General features: G+C 40.6%; 1 protein-coding gene across 1 annotated transcript; it reads left to right on the plus strand.

Annotated features, from left to right (window-relative positions):
- Nucleotides 1-6,656: 6,656 nt before the first annotated feature.
- Nucleotides 6,657-20,285, plus strand: pde11al (phosphodiesterase 11a, like). The gene is made up of 20 exons (XM_049584191.1): nucleotides 6,657-7,430; nucleotides 8,179-8,337; nucleotides 9,496-9,585; nucleotides 9,745-9,885; nucleotides 10,032-10,096; nucleotides 10,311-10,431; nucleotides 10,650-10,725; nucleotides 10,814-10,881; nucleotides 11,720-11,812; nucleotides 12,950-13,000; nucleotides 13,196-13,342; nucleotides 13,438-13,545; nucleotides 15,146-15,255; nucleotides 15,343-15,433; nucleotides 16,257-16,357; nucleotides 16,574-16,651; nucleotides 16,736-16,799; nucleotides 18,646-18,720; nucleotides 18,898-18,981; nucleotides 19,148-20,285. The coding sequence occupies exons 1-20, from the start codon at nucleotides 6,657-6,659 to the stop codon at nucleotides 19,418-19,420; spliced, it is 2,769 nt and encodes a 922-aa protein (XP_049440148.1). The 3' UTR covers nucleotides 19,421-20,285.
- The last annotated feature ends 1,448 nt before the right edge of the window (nucleotides 20,286-21,733 follow it).

The following is a 21,733-nucleotide window of genomic DNA, read 5'->3' on the forward strand; positions in this document are numbered from 1 at the left end:
TCCCTACAATGTTACCGCTTACAATCACAACCTGAAATGATGTAGACATTACAATAAATTAAAATAGGAGCAGTATGTCATGTCTGAATCAATTTGTACTGGACATTAAACAGACGTTACTCCGTGAACGAGTGGGTATGTTGATGATGTTTCTCTGAAGATGGGTCATTTACACAAAGACTCCAATGATAATGTCTAACTGGAGAAACGATGAGATTTGGAAACTCATCATGTCCTGCCTCCTGCACAATCTGCTCGGGCACTGTTTTGGAATTGTGTGAGAAAACGGCTTATGTCTTGAGGTAGGAAATTGAGGGTACAGATTCCCTTGAATATTTATCCCTGCTCCCATTCATTCATGACCACATGTCCCTGAACATGTCAGTGATAGACTGCATCTGCATCAGGCCCACTCCCCACCCTGGTAACTTTTGTGCAGTCCCTAACCTATTGGGTGCCTACCTGTGTGGTGCATTTGGTAGGAGGTGACCCAGTGTGTCCTTTCCAAATTTTTCAGCATGTTGCTCGTCCGCTCAGATAACGATAAATCCCAGTCACGAAGTTTAGGGTTGGGCTGCACTGTCTTTGGAGGAGTGGGGTAGAAGACCTGGGTGTGTCCCTTCACTGGCTTTGTATGCTTGAAGAAGAACATTGGTGCATTTAGAAAAGGATCAGAGCAATTATTAGTGACAATGTGGAGCCAAATACAGTATTTCATTACTCACATCAAAGAAGCCGTGTTCTCCGGGCCACATAACAGCTTTCTTCCTGGTTTTCATGGGTGTCCTCAAGACCTCATGTCTGTATGGGCTGCCTGCACACGAAGACAAATATAAATCTCTCTGGAAACCTTTATTATAACATTACCTTTCACCACAACATGTTGCCCTCTTACCTATAGTTTTGCTCAGCAGAGTGACGTCCGGTGCACTATTTGGGACGAGGGGGTGGAGGAAGGTTTGGGAAGCAGCTCTGACTCCTGTGTCGGGGTCATCTGGAGGGTGGAAGGATGGGAACATTGCAAACTTGGAGATGTGGGACGAATAGGGATGCTCTTTTAGAGTGGCAATCTTTATTATTTTCTCCCTGTTAGAGGTACCAGGAAATTAAATAAAAATGAATTGTATTTTGGGACACAAGAAGCCTTAAATGCAAGAGGGGAAATAAATCAGTCTAACAATCAGAAAGTACTCACGCTATATTTATATCAGCTGGTTTTGGTATGCTGAGAAAAGAAACAAAATTAATGTCGTCATTCATGTTAATAATGACTATTTTTATGATTATCAATGGCTACCCACAGCTGGTCATTGAGACGAACTTTGCTTTTATTTCTGCCAGTGTTGCTGTAACGCTGTTGACTGGTGACGTGTCTGTAAAGGCAAAACAACAATTTATAAAAAGGCCAAATGTGGTGCATTAAATATTTAATTTCTATGCAGATTTTTTTTACACTCACTCAGATGTGATGGCTCCTCCATAACCAGAGTGATAATGGCCGTATATATGAGGCGGCACACTGTCGTTCAGTGAGGACATGGGCTCCATCTGACTGCTGGAACAGAGGAGGGTGAAGGCAGGATGAAACTCTAGGGAGGGAGAGTTAATGAGGCCAAATCTGTGCTGAAAGTTTATCTGTTTTTTTTTTGTGTGTGTTTTTTTTTGAGTTTCATGAGTTTTAATTCACAGTACTGTATCATGTCTGTTTAGCTTGCTTGCCTGGTAACTAATATATTTCACAATACCAGTCAGTGAGAGATGTTTCCACCAGTATTTAGTCCCTAAATGCAGAGCCAGAACTATATGTATTAAGTCATATCAGTTGCTTTCGGCCCCCTGAGGGGTGTACCAAGAAGTGATAGTGATAGTAGGAGGTTAGTGAGGTATGTTGAGTCTGAAGCCACAGTTTTCCATCCTATGAAGGTGGCTTCCTTTTCACTTGACTATTGCCATGGTAACTTATGCTACAGATTTAACCTGATCAGAACCAATTTTTTGTTCTGAGTTTCAGCTTGAAATCGACTAAAAAGCACTTTTCAGAGCTCCTTTGAGTACTGTCACTGTCTTCAGTGTCTATGAGTGATACAGATTCTCAGCTGAAAAAATTGATTTCGATGTATCATTCATTATGAGACAGTGTCAGACCTAAATGCAGTTAGTTAGGTAGTTTACAGTATATAGCATATTTTCTATAGCATACAACTTTGAATATTTGTTTCAAAAAACTAATTAAACTGATTTAACTGTTACCAAAAGATATGACAATGTGATACAGCAATAATCACAAAACACATTGTCATGTTCACTTACCTGGGCAGTGGTTAAGAGTAATCACTGGGATAGATTTAATATTTATGAATGGCAGAAAAATGGAAGAAGTCTGTTTTATTCTCCCGGTGCAGATATGGGAAGCAGTCGTCTTAGTCCAGATGGATAAAAGTGGAAACACTGGAGTGTTCTTTGACAGGACAGGGCTCCCTCGTCTTCACTTGTGACCAGTGAGGTGGGTTTGGATTCCTGGGACAGCCAGAGTGATGGTGTTACAATGAACAATAGGATCAGAGTGAGTGACATCCAATCCAGCCCACAGCACAGAGTGTGTGAGCAGAGGTGTGGTTTAAAAAGCTTTTCTAAGACAGACTGAAACAACATCACACATTTTGTTTGCTAGGACCTGAGAAAACAAAACAAAACTGTAACCTTTTGAAATTAATGTTTGTGCCTGTCGTACTGCCCGGCTTACAGCTGTAGCAAAAGTGTGGTCAAGATGTGCTGATCTTCTATATTACGTCAATATTTTTATATCCGCTGGGCAATCACTGCTCAGGATGCCCATCATCTACTCATCAATGATGACTGGATGATATTACACATCCACAGTTTGGTGAACTCATACAACTAAGCATGGGATGGAATGGAAATCAAGCCGGGTCTGCTTCAGAACACGCTGACACCAGATACAAGCTGTGTGCAGTGTGTGGTGTTTGGTTACAGGAGTCGTGTTTCGTTGTCTCCATTCCTATGCAACATAGAAACAGTTTTACATTCAGACTCTTTGTCTCTGACAAAGCCACAAAACGGGTTCAAAGAAAGTCTCAGGAACAATCTAGAAGATAATTTCAGTCTGAGGATCATCCTGATCTCATGTTGATTTTGACATTATGTGCTCATTTTATAGACCATCTTCCTCCAGGATTTAGTGGACAGCTAGCCGTGCGCTGTCCGTGGTGCTGTTACTCTGCCATGACTGAGCAGGAATAGAGCTAACTTATCACTCTGGACCACACATAAAACTCTGGTGAAGGTAAAAATAAAAATGATAGCGTGTCAAGAGAGTTCCTAAAACTTCTTATTAGAGGATTTGTATTAATCCTCAAACTCTATTTGAGATTTTGTCCCAATTAAGGAACCTCACTGTGTCAGCTCCCACTGAATGAAATAATAGTGAAGCAAAATAATCCCTAATTTTACTAAGAGATCCCAGAAAGCCTGATGGTCTCTTGCCCACATTTTTGGGATCGACTCAAGCCTCACATGCTTTATAGTGATATGAAAACAATATTGCTGGCACTTAGGGGCGGCCAGTATACCAATATCAAGTATGAGTGTTGTCTTTTGGTTTAAAAGGCTGCATAATAGTAAAATGATGAATGTTTCTGGACTTACCAGACTGTTCTAGCTGCTCTATTATTGCCTTTACCCATTTGTCAAAATTCTCACTGTGCAAATATCTTGTGAAAGCAGCAATAGTCAAATCTAAAACACTGATACTGAAATATATAGTAAAAAATACTGTGATAATTGATTGTATTTTGGTATAGCAGTAAATAAACAGGAGTAAATATGCAGCAAACGAATTTAAAAAAAATCCTTCAAAAACATTAAAACTCAGCAAATCTACTTCATCAGGACTGTGTGGGGGTAATCTGATCAGACTGTATCCAGAAAGCAATCAGCTGTCATTAGATTGTGATTTAAATGTAGCTAAATCCCGATTGGTGTACAGAGATGTGTGACATCACCATTTCCTAACTGAGCCTGTAACAAACTGCACAGACATCGAAATCTCTCATGTGACATACCCAAAACTTTAGCAGTAAATAGTGTGTTCATGTGGGATCCCATTACTCATAGTGAGAAGTTGATTAAAAAAACCCTGAGTCTAAACACACAAAACAGGGAAGACTTACAATAAAATCAGTGCAGCTGCCTCTCTTTGGACACGACTGCTTTCCAAGCAGCAATGTTTGCCTTGTTTGTTGGCTTTAGACCCATATTCTGCATTGTGCTTTTTAATTGGGATTCCCCAAAGACCTTGTCCAAAGTCTCAGCAAAACACCCAGGACCCATCAAGCAGCCTAAGCTAAGTCCAGTAACCAATTACCCTGCTCTGCCCCAGCGGAGCAGCCGTTCTCCGGATTACATTCCCAGCTGCTGCATTATAAATGTGCCCCGGCCTGCAGTGATTTCCCTATAATATTAACTTATTGCGCACGTGCAGGTTGATGCTTAACCCCTACAGAGTTGTTCACGTTAACAGAAGTCCAGCTTAATCTGTAGTTCTTATAATTACCTCATCAATAACATTTGAAGCACTGATGAATTAATCCACCTCTCTCTGAGGGAAACACGTGACATTGGTTATTTTTTCCAGTCATGTTGCAAATTGCCATCGTAAAGTGGAATTGGACAACTTTTTAACTTTTCCAATGACACGACACACTGCATTTTGTTTTTCACAGCTTCTTCAGCTGTTCCACTGTCTGTTATTTCAACTAACAGCAAAAAGCTACTGATAGTCTTTCGTAACTGTGGATAGCAGCTGAGAGCTATTGAGGAAAACAAAAGCACTATCCTCTTCCTGTTTTGGTTGCACAATGGTTGACACACTTCCTTTGTGCTGTAAATCAAGCCTTTATTTTCCTGGTTGATCATACCTGGTGGCAGACAAGACTATGTAGTGAAAGCAAGGCTTTTAGGCAACCAGTCTAAATGCTGATGGTGTCATTATTCGACAGCCATAACATTGTGAAATCAACTTCCTAATGATAAGTTAAAGAAAAAAAGGCTATTTCCACTTTAACCCCATGGGTCAAAAAACCTGGTAGAGACTCAAAAGCTTTGGGTCCAAAGTGACCCCTGAAACCAGCCATCCTCCCAAACCACTACCTGGCCCCAGTTTGCTCTATATCAGGGGCGTAACACAGAATTCTGGGTCCTACTATGCATACGATCTCTCCCTTTGGACCCCTGCCCTTCCTGTCTTGATCCATGTCTCCCTCATGCACCCTAGATTTTTTTTTTCCTTTTACAAATTAGTTTGCTTTCCTTTCTTTCTTTTCTTTTATGTAACTCCAGATTTCTCTTTCTTAGGTAAAGATGTAAAAGTATATGTTGGTGTTCCAGCAGCATAAGTGATCACTCACTTGGCTTTAGGGCCATATCCTAGTGCAGGGGCGGACTAAATCATTAAGGGGTGAGAGGGGCCTGAGAGAGCATCCACTATTTTATGTAGAAAGTTCAGTCTTTGTTTATTCAGCCAATTTCAATTAAGTTATGGCTCTAATTATTTAGATATAAAAAACTGCAAACAAAACCATCCATTTTATTTTGCACTTTTCACGGGCTGCATCAGTCCCACTTTTGCCCCACTACAATGCCCCTGCTTTGTTTCAGTTAGTTTTTGATGAATAATTTAGGAATATTCACCATAAAACACTCCAAACCGTAAAATCAAAAATAAAATTTTGATACAGGTCCTGGGCAGCAAATCTATACTGAAAACTGTTTGTTTCATCAGTGTGCTCCAAAATGCACCACATATGAGTGTGCTTTGATCTGCCACCTACATGATTGAGGTTTGTTTTCTGGGGGATTTTGGACAACTAAAACCACTTGGTTAAGGTTGGGGAAAGATGCCCATGGTTAAAAGACACTAACACTGACTGCTGCAGTGGTCTATAGTGTCAAGGTCAGACTCTTTGTATGCCCAGCCGTCCACAAACATGCTACCTGAAGGTCAGGGCCCCTAGGCAGTTGCATGCATCGCCCAGTTGGTAAAAAACACACGTTTTACAACCACAGATGTAGTGTGTGGGTGTTTTTATTTGTGTGTGTTGTTTAAATGAACATATTTTCTTTGTAGACTCTCTGTCAAACAGGCACACATACTGTCTTGCCTGCACGTTTCAAATATAAATTCGTACTGGGCTTTGATTGGAGCCTTGCACACAGTATCTCTGGCGGTATGGAATAAAGAGAGCAGCCTGCCCTGCAGTTTTGTTTGTTTTGTTTTGTTTGTTTTTTTTACAGTTTCTAAGGAGAATATATAGGCGCTGTGTTTTTCTACACCTCTGCATAGTATTTCACAGGGATCCCTAGAGGCACAGCTCAATCTGGACTTGACTGACAGCTGTAGCGCCTCTCAGGCGTCATCGATCAGGTCTGAAATAAACTGAATCTGTTTGACTACTTTTGCTCAGTACTTCAAGGAAGAACACGGTGGACTGACTCATAGGGGGTGGGGGGGCGAATGAATAAATGTTTTGAGGACATCACTTCTCAGAGAAGCTCTGCTGCTGCCGCATCACCCACTCGTCTAACTCTTGGTCTGTTTCATTCGAGTGCCTCAATTGGTCCCCACAGCAGCTTTCACCATGACAACGTTTGACTTCTCGGATATAGAGGCGTTTTTGGACTGCCACCCAGATCTCTTCGAGGAGTATCTGGTTCGGAAGGCGAAATGTGAGCAAGTTAGCAGATGGCTGAAGGAGCATCCGCCGTCTAAAGTGCCCACAGCGGAGGAGAAGCGCGGCGCTGCCAGGGACCCACTCTGGCCGACCAACCCAGACGGGCTCCGGCGCAGATCGTCCCACATGGAGCTGCGACGCAACTTCGCCCGTTCCAAAGCCACCACCACACACCGGACCTACGACGAGCATGTGAGCCTGATCGAACACGAGTCCCAGTCCAGCATGAGGCGCCGTGCGCTCCTGCGTAAAGCCAGCTCCCTTCCTCCTACCACCGCGCACATCCTGAGCGCCCTTCTGGAGTCCAGGGTCAACGTGCCCCAGTACGCCTCCAGCGCCATCGACTACAAATACAGACTCAAGGAAACCAACGAGAGGGAGTTTTTCTTGGAGTTGGTGAAGGATATCTCCAACGACTTGGACCTGACAAACCTCAGCTATAAGATCCTGATCAATGTGTGTATCCTGGTGGATGCGGACAGGTGTTCTCTTTTCCTTGTAGAGGGACCCGCGCACAAGAGGACACTGGTGTCCAAATTCTTTGATGTGCACTCAGGCACCACTGTCAGACCATCATCCAGCACCCTAAACTCCAATGAAGTGCAGGTGCCATGGGGAAAGGGTATCATTGGATATGTGGCAGAGCATGGAGAAACTGTAAACATCCCAAACGCATATGAGGTAAATGTGAGCCTTATGATAAATACACATTATTCAAATTAATGCAGACATATTTACAGTGAGTGGAGCAATTCATTAATGATGAGTAACTGGTGTGAAGATCAGACTTTTTTTTTATCATTGGGAAGAAACATGACACAGACAGTAGTGTCTCTTTGGTCACATTCTTACATTAAATGTCAATTTTAATCAGTTGTTTTTGAAGTTAAACTCTGTGAATTGAGCAAATAGTCACCCAGCTAAATGGAGAAAGACTTTGGGTTATTACCTCAGTTATGTCAGAATAATAAGAATACACTCTTTCTATAATAGTAAAAGAAAAAGGCAGGAAAGCAAGTGTTATAATTCTTCCCACAAGCCAGATCTGGTCGTATATGCTACCAGTTGCGCTCCACATCATTATATCATGGCCCTGGGCTGCATGGGAGGCTAAGGGAACATGATGATGCGGATCCCCCTGAGGTCTATTACTGCAATAGTGTAGATATGTGTCAGGGGTATTAGATTTTTTCCTGCTTATAGTAAAAACAAGAGGCCTCCTGCAGAGCAGTGAATTTAAATAGCCAAATAATACCTGACACAAGCGCACAAACCATAAATATTTGAAGCAATGTAGTCGTACAGGACCACAGTGTTAAGTGTGCTGACATTTACTGAGCACAATGAAGTGTGTGTGTGTATTAATGTAGGATTGTGCATGTTTGATGTATGTGTAAGACTGTATGTGTTTATGTGACCACTATTCCAGGACCACCGCTTCAGTGATGAGATAGACAAGTTAACGGGCTACAAGACTCAGTCCATCCTCTGTATGGCCATCTGTAACAGTGATGGAGAGGTCATAGGTGTTGTACAAGCAATCAACAAAAATCCCATGGGCACTCCTTTCACTGAGGACGATGAGAAGGTGGGCTTCTGTTATGTCCCAGCTCAGGGATTTTCACATTCACATGCATTTTATTGGCTATTTTACATCCTTGGTATTATTGCGGTTGGTTTGACCATTAAGGGTATTTTAAAGATGCAGTTAAAATTGGTTTCTTTAGCATTGTGTACCCCACCACTACACACGCACACGTACACACACACACACACACACACACATTAACACTTATTGCACAGTAGCTCTTGAGCCACGCAGCTGAAAACACTGTTTGTACTGTGAATCTTCTTAATGGCTGTGGAGAGGGCCAAAGTGTTCCCTCGGAAGCAAAACACCAGAGAAATGAAGGGAGGAGGTCAAACTCTTACTCAAGTGTGGAGCATTAAATATGTCTAGCTATGCAATATAGGAAACACATTTTGAATGGAATCACTTTCAGTTGCTCCCCGAGCAATCCACTCGGGATGGGTTTACTACAATCTGCATGTATTAGCTTTTTTCTTTTTCACAGTTTCACAGCTTATGAATACAGTTTCATTCTCCCATTGCTGTTGAGAAAATAATATCTCGTACTAGAGTGTGTAGCCAGGCAATAAAAAAAGTAATGGTACTCGTTTGACTCACTCTGGGTTAATACATGGAAGGGACCGAGAGATGCTGGTGCAGTTTGTGTTTATTCACCTTTGCAAGAGTTTAGCTGCACCGAGATGCAACGGTATGTCCACAAGGTGGCAGAATAAAGTTGTGGAAAACCATGGCCTCCACTCTAAGGAAATCAAAGTTTTGAGTTTGCGGTAATTCAACTATTCGACTTATTGTAATGATTTTGCTGCATGTAAATCAACACTTAAACTCTAAACAAAGCAAAAGAAAACAACTTCAGTAACTGCTTTTGAGCAACAAAGACACTAAAAAAGAGAAAAAAATATCTAGATATTTAAGGGTCCTTGATGTCTCACTAAATGCCTTCTTTCTCTAAGTCAATACTTCATTAACAGGGGATCTATCTGAGAGACGTTTGTGCAGAGAAACAGCTAACACCATCATGATTTTCTACCCCTCCCCCACTCACTTATTCTTCTTCTCTTACCCAGTTTTATGCCTCTTTGTTTAGCATACAAATAGCTAACATTATTATTGATTATGCATGCCTTTCACCACTGTTTTGGTACTCTTACTCAGGTACTGCAGATGTATCTACCATTCTGTGGAATATCGATTTCCAATGCCAAGCTGTTTTCGGAGTCTCGCAAGGAGTATGAAAGGAGTCGGGTAATTTAAAATGTGCATTTTCAAAAAGATGTTTGGTTGTTTTATAGCAACTGGAGAGTCAACAGTAACATCAACATATTTATACCTAATTTAAAAAAAAATACATGTGTCATCACTGTGCAGCACATGAGTCATTAGTGCCCTTTGTCGTGGCCACAGGCTCTGCTGGAGGTGGTGAACGACCTATTTGAGGAGCAGACTGACCTGGAAAAGATTGTCAGGAAGATCATGCAGCGAGCGCTGACCCTGCTGCAGTGTGAACGCTGCTCTGTGCTTCTCCTGGAAGACAGCGACTCACCTGTGAGACCCAGCTTTTAATTCGTTCCTGCCTCACAAATTCATTTACTTGAGTTTTTTCATTAAACCACATAGATTCTCATGTTTAAAACTCACCTATCCTTGTGTGAAATGTTCTTGGTGCTGGTTGTGATAAAACTCTTGTACAGGTTGTGAAGTTCTCCAAGACGTTTGAGCTCATGTCTCCCTTGTGCAACATGGACCGTGACATCAGGTGAAGAGACATCATGAACTTGACAGAATTATATTAACTTTGGGGGCGATACTTTAAGTCAAATCAGCAACACACACCATATATGGATACATATAGATGCGATTTGCATTTATAAAACTCCATAACACAAAACTAGTAAGAACTACTGCTGTTCTGTAGCCCATTGAAGTGCCTGGACCTGACTATTGTTTCCTGTTTGTTATTGCCACATCAGCATGGAGAAGCTATCGTGTTCCGATTGGCTGATCAATAACAGCATTGCTGAGCTGGTGGCTTCCACAGGACTGCCGGTTAACATCAGTGATGTGTGTCAGGACCCACGCTTTGATGCTGAGGTGTGGACTCAATAGTCTCCCCATAAGATCTCTCAGAGCTTACACTAATGCACATACAGTACGAGCTCGTGACTGCAGCAAGACACAGACACACACCACAACCCTAACAAATACAAAGGCATGTGTTATGTTTCATTAATTACCTGGTCAAGGAACAAAAAAGTGGATCCACTATAGATTTTTCAATCACGCATTGTCACTGTCTCCTCTCTTCACAGGCTGACCAGGCCTCGGGGTTTCACATCAGATCAGTGTTGTGTGTCCCTATCTGGAATAGAACTCATCAGATAATTGGTAAGTTGGCCATAAATAATCAATGTGTGCACACTTGGAAACCCGTTTTTCTGTTACAGTCAATGGTGTGTGTGTGTGTTTTCTGCAGGGGTCGCACAAATTCTGAATCGCCTAGACAGGAAGACATTCAATGATGCGGATCAGAGACTGTTTGAGGTCAGATTTTTATCAGTTGTTACATCAAAACTTTAAAGGTCCAGTGTGCAGAATTTAGGGGCATTTATTGAAAGAAATTGTGTATGATATTAATAAATATGTTTTTATTTATTTATAATAACCTGAAAATAGCAGTTGTGTTTTTGTTACCTTAGAATGAGCGGTTTATATCGATATACAAAGTGGGTCCTCTCCAGGACCCCAGGAAGTGCACTGGAATTGAAGCCAATTTGACATAGTTGCCAATCACACGATGCCCAAATATACTTTTTCATGTAGACTTATTGGGAAACAGGCATCTGTAAATAAGTGTATACATTTTTTTGAGTATCACAACCCCAGTAAAATGACTCTTTTACTATCAGGATTTGATCCATTCACTCTGATAACATTTTGAAGGTCTAGAAGAGCTGCACAATTAAATCGTTTTATCCCTATACAAGGTAGTGACAGGCTAAATTGAAAGTAGCAGGCACGCTCACTTAAGTCTCTCGTGCACTTGGTCTGTGGGCCCAATTATGGGGACGTCAAATTTTTGGCTTCATGCACCACTGAGCAACTTTCATAGGAATGAACAGGGCCTCACCTCTCTATACATCCATTGTCCTCTTCCATGGAGTCCACCATGTTGCTCTGCAGTAGCCTAGAACGGACAAATCAAACACTGGCTCTAGATGGGGCTGTTCACATTTTCACTTTGGTCAAAGTAGTTCTGTTACCTACTTGATACATGAGATGCCATTAAACCCTACACACAAGACCTTTAAGTGTTCATTAATGCATTGGATACACATTGCACCAAATTTTTAAGGGTCACTTTATTTTTCTTGGTGTGCAGGCTTTTGTGATATTCTGTGGACTTGGAATCAACAACACTATGATGTACAACCAAGTGAAGAAGACGTGGGCCAAGCAGTCTGTCGCGCTGGATGTAAGCACTGCAACATGTTGATATATAGTTTTTTAGCCATCACCTCACAATTTGGAGGATAGAAGATATTTATATAGATTTGTTTTGTATGTATGACTCTTTTTAGTGTTTTTCCCCTTCTCTTTTCCCACCATTACTTTTAAATGTGACACATTGATATTACAAAAATAATACAGAGGTAAAATTACAGAGATATTACAGAAATACATCATCCACTTGCTACTAGTCCTTTCAAAGCACTTGACAGGCTTATGAATGCATTACAGTACAGTATTTCATCTGTACTGCATTAAAACATGCTTTAAACAGGCTGTATCTATGAAAAATTTACATCTTTATATATTCAATAAAAAAACAATATGCACTTATTTACATATGCTTAATGAAGTTTTACAGTCACTGAGACTATACAAGCTGTGCTTTGAAGTGGACCAGCAATGATGATACACCACAAGATGGATTTTCATCGACGGATATATTTAAAATACTAGGTAGGCCTGTCTGTTCTGTACAACTAAAATTAATTAAAACAATCTAAATTACTCTAAAAGTAAAAAAACACATTTTGTTACACCCTTTAAATGGATTTAAAATGATTGTGTGAGAAAATAATAATGGAGGAAAGTGGTGTCACTGATTAATGTTAATCTTGACGGAGGACTCTCCATTCATTAGTGTCTCTATCAGTGTTCTGCTCCGATGCCCTGTATCTAACCTGAGCAGTCACATTATCCTCGGCAAACATGGTTCTGCCTCTCTACCATAAATATTTCAGCTGCTTTCAATAATTCACGATAAATACATGTGCCAGTCTGCTCACCTCTCATCAAAGGCAGCACACACTCTCCTGTATTTCTGCCACACAATCTTTGCTGTTTCTTTAAACACCTGCTGGATTTCCTTCTCTGTCAGGAGACCCAAAGCACGGCAACAAATTGGTTTTAAAAGCAGAGATGTACTTTCTTTGATCCGGCTTATGTAACAAGAGAAGTAGAAAAGATAGATAACATTCTGGGAACATATTGATTATCTTCTGCAGCACTGAGTGTCTCGTTCAGAGTTGGTCTGAGGTAAATTTAGTACATTTACCTCATTAACGTCAGTATTCTATAACTATTTTGTTTTGTTTTTTTTCAGATGTTGTCCTACCACGCTACCTGTTCCAAGGTAGAAGTTGACAGACTCAAGGTAATCTCAGAGAAGACAGCATTCATATATGCACAATAACAATATACTAACTTTATAAAATGTATTAAATCTGATAAGTGTGAGTGGTTGAAGGTGAAGTGTAATTTAAAAACTGTCTCCCAATGTGTTTTAGTGCTTTTCTTCTTCCCATGCTGGCACTGTATGATTGACAGCTCTGTCCTGTGTCCCCCTTAGGCAGCTAAGATCCCCCTGAGCAGTGAGTTAGGCATTGATGAGTTTCACTTCAACGACTTCTCTTTGGACAATGACGCCATGATCACCGCGTCACTCCGGATGTTTCTGGAACTCGGTGTCGTCCAAAAGTTTAAAATTGACTACGAGGTTGGGTTATGAGGAATATGTGCTGCCGTTATAGGTTTGTCAGGGTCAACAGTGTCCATGTTATCTTTATCACCTGTATGTTTGTCTTCTTATAGGTTCTGTGCCGCTGGCTTTTGACTGTGAGGAAGAACTATCGAACTGTGGCGTATCACAACTGGAGACATGCCTTCAATGTGTCGCAGTGCATGTTTGTTATGATCACAGTAAGTTTCAAGATCTCAGACTTCTCACATGCCAGATTCTTGTGTCATATGTTCCCTTCCTGCAGTCCCTCTCCGTGTTTACTTTCGATCCACAGCAAATGCAATTTACACCAAAACAAACCATCCATGATTAGACCTTTGATGAGGATAACAAGTTGTTGAGGTTATTTTTAAAGCTTGTCATGAGAAAAATAAGTCTCAGTGGACTTAGTAAACTAAACAACCAGTCACTAAACAAAACATAATTAGGAGGAAACATCACAGGAGACACATCATTAAGAGAGGAACATTTGGGTTAAGTTGATATCCTATCATAACCCATCTTATCCAATCCTATACTATTAAATGGCAACGGCTAATGCAGTATAAACTAGAAAAGTGCTTTCAGGGGTGCCCACCAGCAAAGGCTGGGTCCTCGCCGCAGCAGCTATGGATTTGATTCCAACCCACCGCCCTTTGCTGCATGTCATTCCCCTTCTCTCACTCCACCTTTCATGCTATAGCTGTCGTATCAAACAAAGACAAAAAGCCCCCAAAAATATATTCTTAAAAAAGGAAAGTGCTTGTAGTACGGTGCAGATCTCAGCCAGGTGGCTGCATCACAGCTGTAACGCGGCCGCCTGGCAAAGCTTATAGTGGCCACTTTAGATAATGCATGCGGGCAGCTGCAACATGAGCAACAAAGAGAACTGGATATAGCGTTGAAGATGGAGCCCCGTTCAATCCTATGACAGTTGCTCAGTGGTGCATGAAGAAAAAAAAGTTCAGCTTCCCAGAAATTACCTGAATTTTCTGCATTGTTGGGCCCATAGAGCAAGCACACAAGAGACTTTCACTGGCTGAGTGGCTTAGCCATGCACTATCTCGATTTGCTCTAGACTTTAAAAATGTTATCGGAAGGAATGGATCAAATTCTAATAGTGAAACAAATCATTTTGTAAAGGTTGTGACGCTCAAAAAAATGTATCCACTTATTTACAGACGTCTCTTTCACAATGTAAGTCTATGTGAAAAAGTCTTTTTGGGCCCATTTGCCTCATGTGACAGACGTTGTAATTCCATAGTTTGGCCATGATTTCAAATTGGCCTCAAAGCCCAGGGCTGTTCCTGGTGAACTTGAGCTACACCTAGTGGACAAAGGCAAAATTTGGCCTGCAACAGATAAGATGCAACAGTAAGGCTCCTTGTTAGTCGAGATGAGGCCCTTTACTCAGTGCTTTAGCTATGTGATTTTGTTGATGACTTGCGGTCCCTACTGTCCATTTAGGAGGAGTGAAGAGTCAGCAATTGATGATGTTATAAAACAGTTAATAAAACAGGTTTTTCAACAATTGTGACTCTCTGCAACCACAAGAGGTCCTGGAGCATACAGTCATAAAATGTGCACACAAAATGTTAGGCTGATGGGTCCAGTAGTTTGAGAGATTAGTTGTAGAGAGATACATGCACATGACCAAAACACATGATCCCCTCCAGACATATGCCTGGTAAAGATAGTAAAAATGAAGACAATAAATAGAGAATTCTGTGGCTGACTTTTAAGTGGATGGGTATGAATATGCCTATCTGCTATACCTTTTATCTGCTTTACTTCCGGCAGACAGCCAGTTTCCAGGATGTCCTGTCAGAGGCTGAGATACTGGCACTGATGGTTGGCTGCCTGTGCCATGACTTGGACCACAGAGGCACCAACAACGCATTTCAAGCCAAGTGAGTGACACAGGCCTAAAAACAGTATGATGACAGTGTGGTGTCTTATAGGGGACTTAAAGTTTCACTGCCCTATTTTCCCTGCAGGACAGGTTCTGCTCTGGCTCTGCTGTACGGGACATCAGCCACCCTGGAGCATCATCACTTCAACCATGCAGTCATGATCCTACAAAGTGAGGTCAGGCCAGTATTTCTCATAATGAAAATACTCAAGTCAGAGGTTTACTGTAGTAGCTGTACTGGGTTATGTAACTATTTTTCTTTTTGTGGTCTTGTTAGTTTGCTTTCCTTGACCAGGGAGCTAACTTGAAGTGATATAACATATTGCAAACATGTACTTCTTAATGAGACTTTAATGGTAACCAGGAATAGTCAATAATTTAGATCCTTTTCATTAACACAAGCATCAAATACAATGTTGCTTGTAACAAATAGCGCCAATTTCACATGGTGTTATGGTGTTATTTGGTGTTTATTCTCTTAACCATACCGTACATACCACAACCTAGAATGTCTGTCCTAGATGGGTCAAATACACCAAACTCAAAGAGAAAACATACAAAAACCACAAATTCTACATCATTAAAAATACCATAAATCACCAAATAAAGGCACCTAATCGTCAATGACTACATGTCTTATTTGGAAACTGTTTCAAGACTCTGTCGTAGAAAGCGGGGCAACCAAAGAGCCACTGGAGCACAGTTTTAGCTTTGGAGCAGTGCTGGTAGGCGGCAGCAGTGACCACTAGTGACATTATGAGGCTACTTTGATCAGTTTGATCATTAGGAACTGTGTTCTCTATTGATTTCTTTTAACAGAAGACAGAGAAAGTCTATACCCGTTGCTAATTAACTTTGATAATGAGAGCTGCATTTGACAGTGAGCGATGACTTTACCAATGCATTGGCTGTACAGAGACATTTTAGCCACTATTACTCATCCTTACCTGCTTTTGTGTATGCACCTACTGCATGCTATTGTATTTTTCCTTCTCACAGGGTCACAACATCTTTGCAAACCTCTGCTCTGAAGAGTACAGCAACATGATGCAACTATTGAAGCAGGCTATTCTGTCCACAGACCTTACTTTGCACTTTGAGTAAGTAGTCTTTTAAATGGATTCAGAGCTGAAGTAGTTCACGACTGATCAAAAATAAATTGAAATAGATTATAGGTTATTGGATAAATCCTTGTTATCAAAAGAATCACATTTTGATTTGTGTTATTTACAGTGTACTCCTGTGGTGAGAACTGTCTTTGATTGTGTTCTTTTGCCTTTTCATATTTTCTGTATCCTTGACTGTCTCTTTGTAAGGCGCAGAACCAAGTTCTTTGAGTGTGTTCTGTCTGGAGAATTCAGCTGGACAGATGAAGGACACAGAGAAGTTCTCAGGTTTCTAAGACTTTCCTGTGTCAAAATCACTAACTGCAATGAGCAAAATCAGTAGCTAGAAATGAGCTTTGATGTCATTAACAGGTCCATGTTGATGACAGGATGTGATCTGGGCGCAGTTACTCGTCCTTGGAAGATATCCAAACAGGTTTGAGTCCCTATCACAAAGTTTCTCATCTGTGCTAAGGCTGCATGATATAGGAAGGTATGAGTGTACTCTGTAAGGTGTTTGTGTTGCTTTATACTGCTAAAAATACAACAAATTCTTTGTTTAATTAAAAAAAAAAAAAAGAAAAAAAAAAAAAAGAAAGTAAGGTACCCTTTAGCTCACCTGGTTGAGTGGGTGCCCCATGGCTGTGTCCTTGCCGTAGCAGCTGCAGGTTCAATTCCAACTCCAGCCTTTTCCTGCAAGTCGTTTTCTCTCTCTCCCCCCATTTCAGACTAGACTTTTCTATCTTAAAAAAAAGGACTATTTCATACTTTTAACTGAACCCATTGAACTGAACATAAAAGGAATCAATAAAAATGAATCATAGTTAGATTTTACAATACAGTTTTCTACTCTTTTAGCCAGCTCACAAAATGTGGCAGTTTTCACAATGTGTTTATTGCACAAGTTGATATTGTGATGACAATTAAAGACAGCCCTATCTATTAGAAATTACATTATCTTTGAAACAGTGAGCAAATTCTGTTTAATAACATAATAAAAAAATGTTGTGAATTAACGTATCTGGCAAAAAATGTTGGTACTGAACAAATAAGCAAAATGTTTACTGACAATGTAATTCAGTTATCAGCAAATGTTCAGTGACAATGCACATCAGTTGATTTCTGCCTCATTAGGCAATACAGTATCTGCTCAGAGGGACTACAGCATTATTTTTTATTACATTTTTTAATAACATCTATCCAAACTTATTATATATCCCTAACAAAAACCAAAGTCATTTTCTTGCCTAAACCTAAGACAGGAGTCTGGATGTGATTTGAAGTTCTGGTGCCAAAGTCCTGCACCTTGTACACCAGCCATCCTCCCCAAACACCTCTTTCTGACACATACTGCGCATGTTACCTGAATGTTGTCAGGAATCAGTACAGGAAGGACCCAAATGCAGAGCAGCAGGCAGGTTTGAAGTTAAACAAAAAGCAGGCTTTAATAAAGCTGATGAAAAACATCCTGAACAGGCAGATAAAAGAAAGTCCAAGTGACAGAAGAACCAAAATGAACTGAAATCCAACCAGGATAACACAATTAACTCAGGTAGATAATCCAAACAGAACTCAAGACACACAGGCAGCAAATGTCACCAGGAACACGGGGATGAGCACAGGAATAAACGCAGACGAACTGACCAGGAACAAAGGCAAGCACACAAGTATTTATAGACAAAAACTAATCACAAGAACAAGACACAGATGGAGTAGATGGACATGGGCAAAAGGAGAGAAATGGGGATTGACTTACAACAAGGTTGTGGGAACACCAGGGTGGAGCTAACCAGACTAATACAGAACAGCTGTGAAGGGAAGACTCTGGGAACAGGGAAGAGCTAACGAGACTGAAGGAGGACAGGTGTGATAGAAATCAGGCGAGGAAAACACACAAAGACAGCAAGTAAAATCAGACACGGCACATGAGAAGAGAATCTACAAAATAAAACAGGAAACAGATTGAACATGAATGAATAACAAAACAAGGAGAAACACAAACAGAAAACCCCCAAAAGAAGTCCACAAGATAACATAATATTAACATTGAATTGAATGGAATTTTTTATCAGTGTGCATGTACTACAGTTTCAGGCTCCAGAAATTTGCATGTTCACCCTGAAAAATACAGAACATTTTCTTGCTAAATCACTAAAGTAAATTGAGCACAAAAAACAGCAAAATTGCACCCTCCAGCTCTGAGCCCACATTTCAACACCAAAATGTTGTGTCATGTTCGAGTAAAATGATAAAATAATGATGGATGGCATTTATGTCCCAAGGTTGCAGAGCTGGTGACGAGTGAGTTCTTTGAACAAGGTGACAGAGAGAGGTCTGAGCTAAAGCTGACCCCAGCAGTGAGTAATCAAGCTTTCAGAGTCTTTTCTTTCATTGGGATTTTTCCACTTTCTGTTTCATAAAGACATATGGGCTTTACATAAAACATGTTCTTGATGTGATCTGTTATTTTTTGTCAAATGCTTATGATGATTGTTGTTGGTCATGGATGACAGAAGGTTATCGTCTTTCTGTAGGCCATATTTGACCGCAACCGCAAAGATGAACTCCCTGCCTTACAGCTGGAGTGGATAGATGGGATATGTAAACCTCTCTACCAAGTAGGTAACCCTTGATGTCTAAAGCTAAACTTTTACTGCTAGTCTCATTTTCATAATCTCAAAATGATCAGGGAAGTCCATATTTTTTTAAACTAGAAAGAATTAGGTGCATAATTAAGGACATTGAATATGCATTATTTATGCTGTACTCCCGTGTCTCTCCCAGGCACTGCTGAAGCTCAACAGGAAGTTGCAGCCGATGGTCGATGGCATAGAGGCCAATCGGAGTAAATGGCAGGATCTCTGCTCATCCTACCAGGAGACACGCAGAGGTTCAGTATCCAATCAGAGCCCAGAGCCCAGAGAAGACTCAGAGAGAAATCAACAGCCAGACTCCGCAGGGACTCTGATGTCAATTACACACACCAAGTCTGGGTCAAAGTCTAAGTGCAGCCAGGATCTGAGGTGCAGAGTGGGCAAAGGTTCCTGTGGCGATTAAGCAGCATCATCTGCCAACATAACATCTGCAGGAAAGAAGAAAATCAAGCTAAGTGTTAAGTGAAGGTTTATCCATTAAGTGGCTGATATGGGACTCTTCCCATACCCCGTGATTTTTGGACACATGCACTACCCTGACATGATTTTTAAAAATCTGGGTAAATTAAATGCAGTCTTTATCTGCTGAGCACATAGCTTCTGCCAAGTGTCACTGTGTTAAACTCAGGAGTGTGAGTTCCCGTTCGTCAAACTCTATTTAAAGGGCAGTTTCCCATTTCTTTCTTTATTTACTCCTTTCTTTCTTTCTTTCTTTCTTTCTTTCTTTCTTTCTTTCTTTCTTTCTTTCTTTCTTTCTATCTGCTTTTCAATACTTAGATGTAAAAGAATGAGAGACAACTGTTGAAACCAAAGAGGGCCACTTATTACTGTAACGTTTTGTAATGGAAACTGCCTCAAAATCACAAGCCAATTGGACCCCTTTACGAAGCAAAAAAGGAATCACTGTGATTTCTCTCACATAAAAACACAAATTGCCATAACGAATGTAGACCGGAGCATGATCTTGTTGTGTTTTGTAGTTATGTTGAAACTGCATGTATCATTGATACACTGAATGTTGATACTGGACATTATCTTGATGCCTTTGACTGCCCTATGAGATTTGCTTTGCATGAAATTACTGTAAGGGAAATACTAAGTGTTGTTATGTAAGAGTATTGTCGCTGCACTATTGCTGTTGAGAACAGATACAGATTTCTATTTTCAATCACAGACTGTACCAAACTTATACATTCATTATTTTTCATACATCTGACTCTATATTTATGCAAGATGTAGAATTGGCTTTTTCTCCTGCTATTTATAAATTGTCCACTAAAAAAGTGCTGCATTTCAGATAAAAGGGAGTGAATCAATCTCCAGCTGGTTTTGTGAATAAAATGTGGCATGAAAACTGATTATTTTTCGTAATTTGTGATTGACAGATTTATGTAGCTTTTCATGACTGCTGTTCACAATTACTGTAATTCTTACTGAAAGGTCCAGGGTGTAAGATTTAAGGGGATTTAGCGGCATGCAGATTGCAACCAGCTGGGAATTCTCTTGGTTAGAATTCCTTCACTGTTCATTGTTCAGGAGGCTTTTAGCTGAATTATCCACAAAGGTCACTTCCTCTCCAAAACAAATGGACTAGGTGATTAAAATCAGTAAAATCACTGAGTAAAGCATCCTGAAAGTTAAAGTGGGAAAGGAGAGGGACAGCACTGCAAAATATAAATGGGCACCAAGAACATGAGAAAAGAAAATAAAAAGTGCAAAGCAAGTGTTGTCAAGTGTTCTCAATTGTAATAACGAGGAAACAGTGGAACAAAATGAAATCCAAACATGGGAAGAAAAAAAAATCTCAGGCCCCCATGAACCATCTTATCAAGAATGTCAAGTGACAGCTGTAAAATCAATTCATAATTTTTCTGTGTCTCAGCACAATGCACATTTGATGGATGCAATTTCTCCCAAAACAAACAAACCAAAACACAAACAGGCAAAATCAATGGATAAGAAAATAACTTTTACACAGATTCGCTTTGGCGAAATTACACACCATGAAAATCAAAGATGATTTAGACCAGCAAAAATACCTATGAAGAGGAAAGATTGCCACAGCTCTAACCAGTGGTATAAGTGATTATTATTACACTATGCTGAAAAGACGCTGGGAGAAGAGATCTCGGCTGGTGGCATAACAAGAAGCCTCACCAAGGATGTTTTGAAGAGAATATGCTCTGAGGTGAAAGAGTGCAGGGCTACATAATAACCTGATGCTTGAGTTTGTGCTAACGCAAAAAGTGATCAAAAAGAGCAGCAGTCATGCATCATCAAAAGGCTACGTTCAGCACCTACTAATAGATGCTGTTGTGCGTTACTATACAGACACGGTAATAATATTTTAGCTGAACACTTAGGAGGACCATCACCAGTCACAATCTACCTTGATGCTACAGGTGGTAGTGTGGTGCAGAAAATCCCTGATCCAAAGAAACACGTCTTGTATTATGCTCTGGTTTTGCCATGGGCAAGAATAAGCCCAGCCTCCCTCACCTGTCAACAGCCACTCTGTCTCTTTCCCAACGGCCCAGTGTGCTTATGTCTTCAAGAAGGAAAATATTTTAGTGTACCTTGCCAGAGCATTTAAACTTGTGTCTAAACTTCACTGTGCTGCATCTGTATTCTGCCCACAGCATGAAAGCCACATGCATTTGGGAAAAAAGCGAAAACAAAACAAAAACAGTACAATACAAGATTATGCAACATTCAG

Source organism: Epinephelus fuscoguttatus, linkage group LG8, assembly GCF_011397635.1.
Source record: "Epinephelus fuscoguttatus linkage group LG8, E.fuscoguttatus.final_Chr_v1".
Lineage (NCBI taxonomy): Eukaryota > Metazoa > Chordata > Actinopteri > Perciformes > Serranidae > Epinephelus > Epinephelus fuscoguttatus.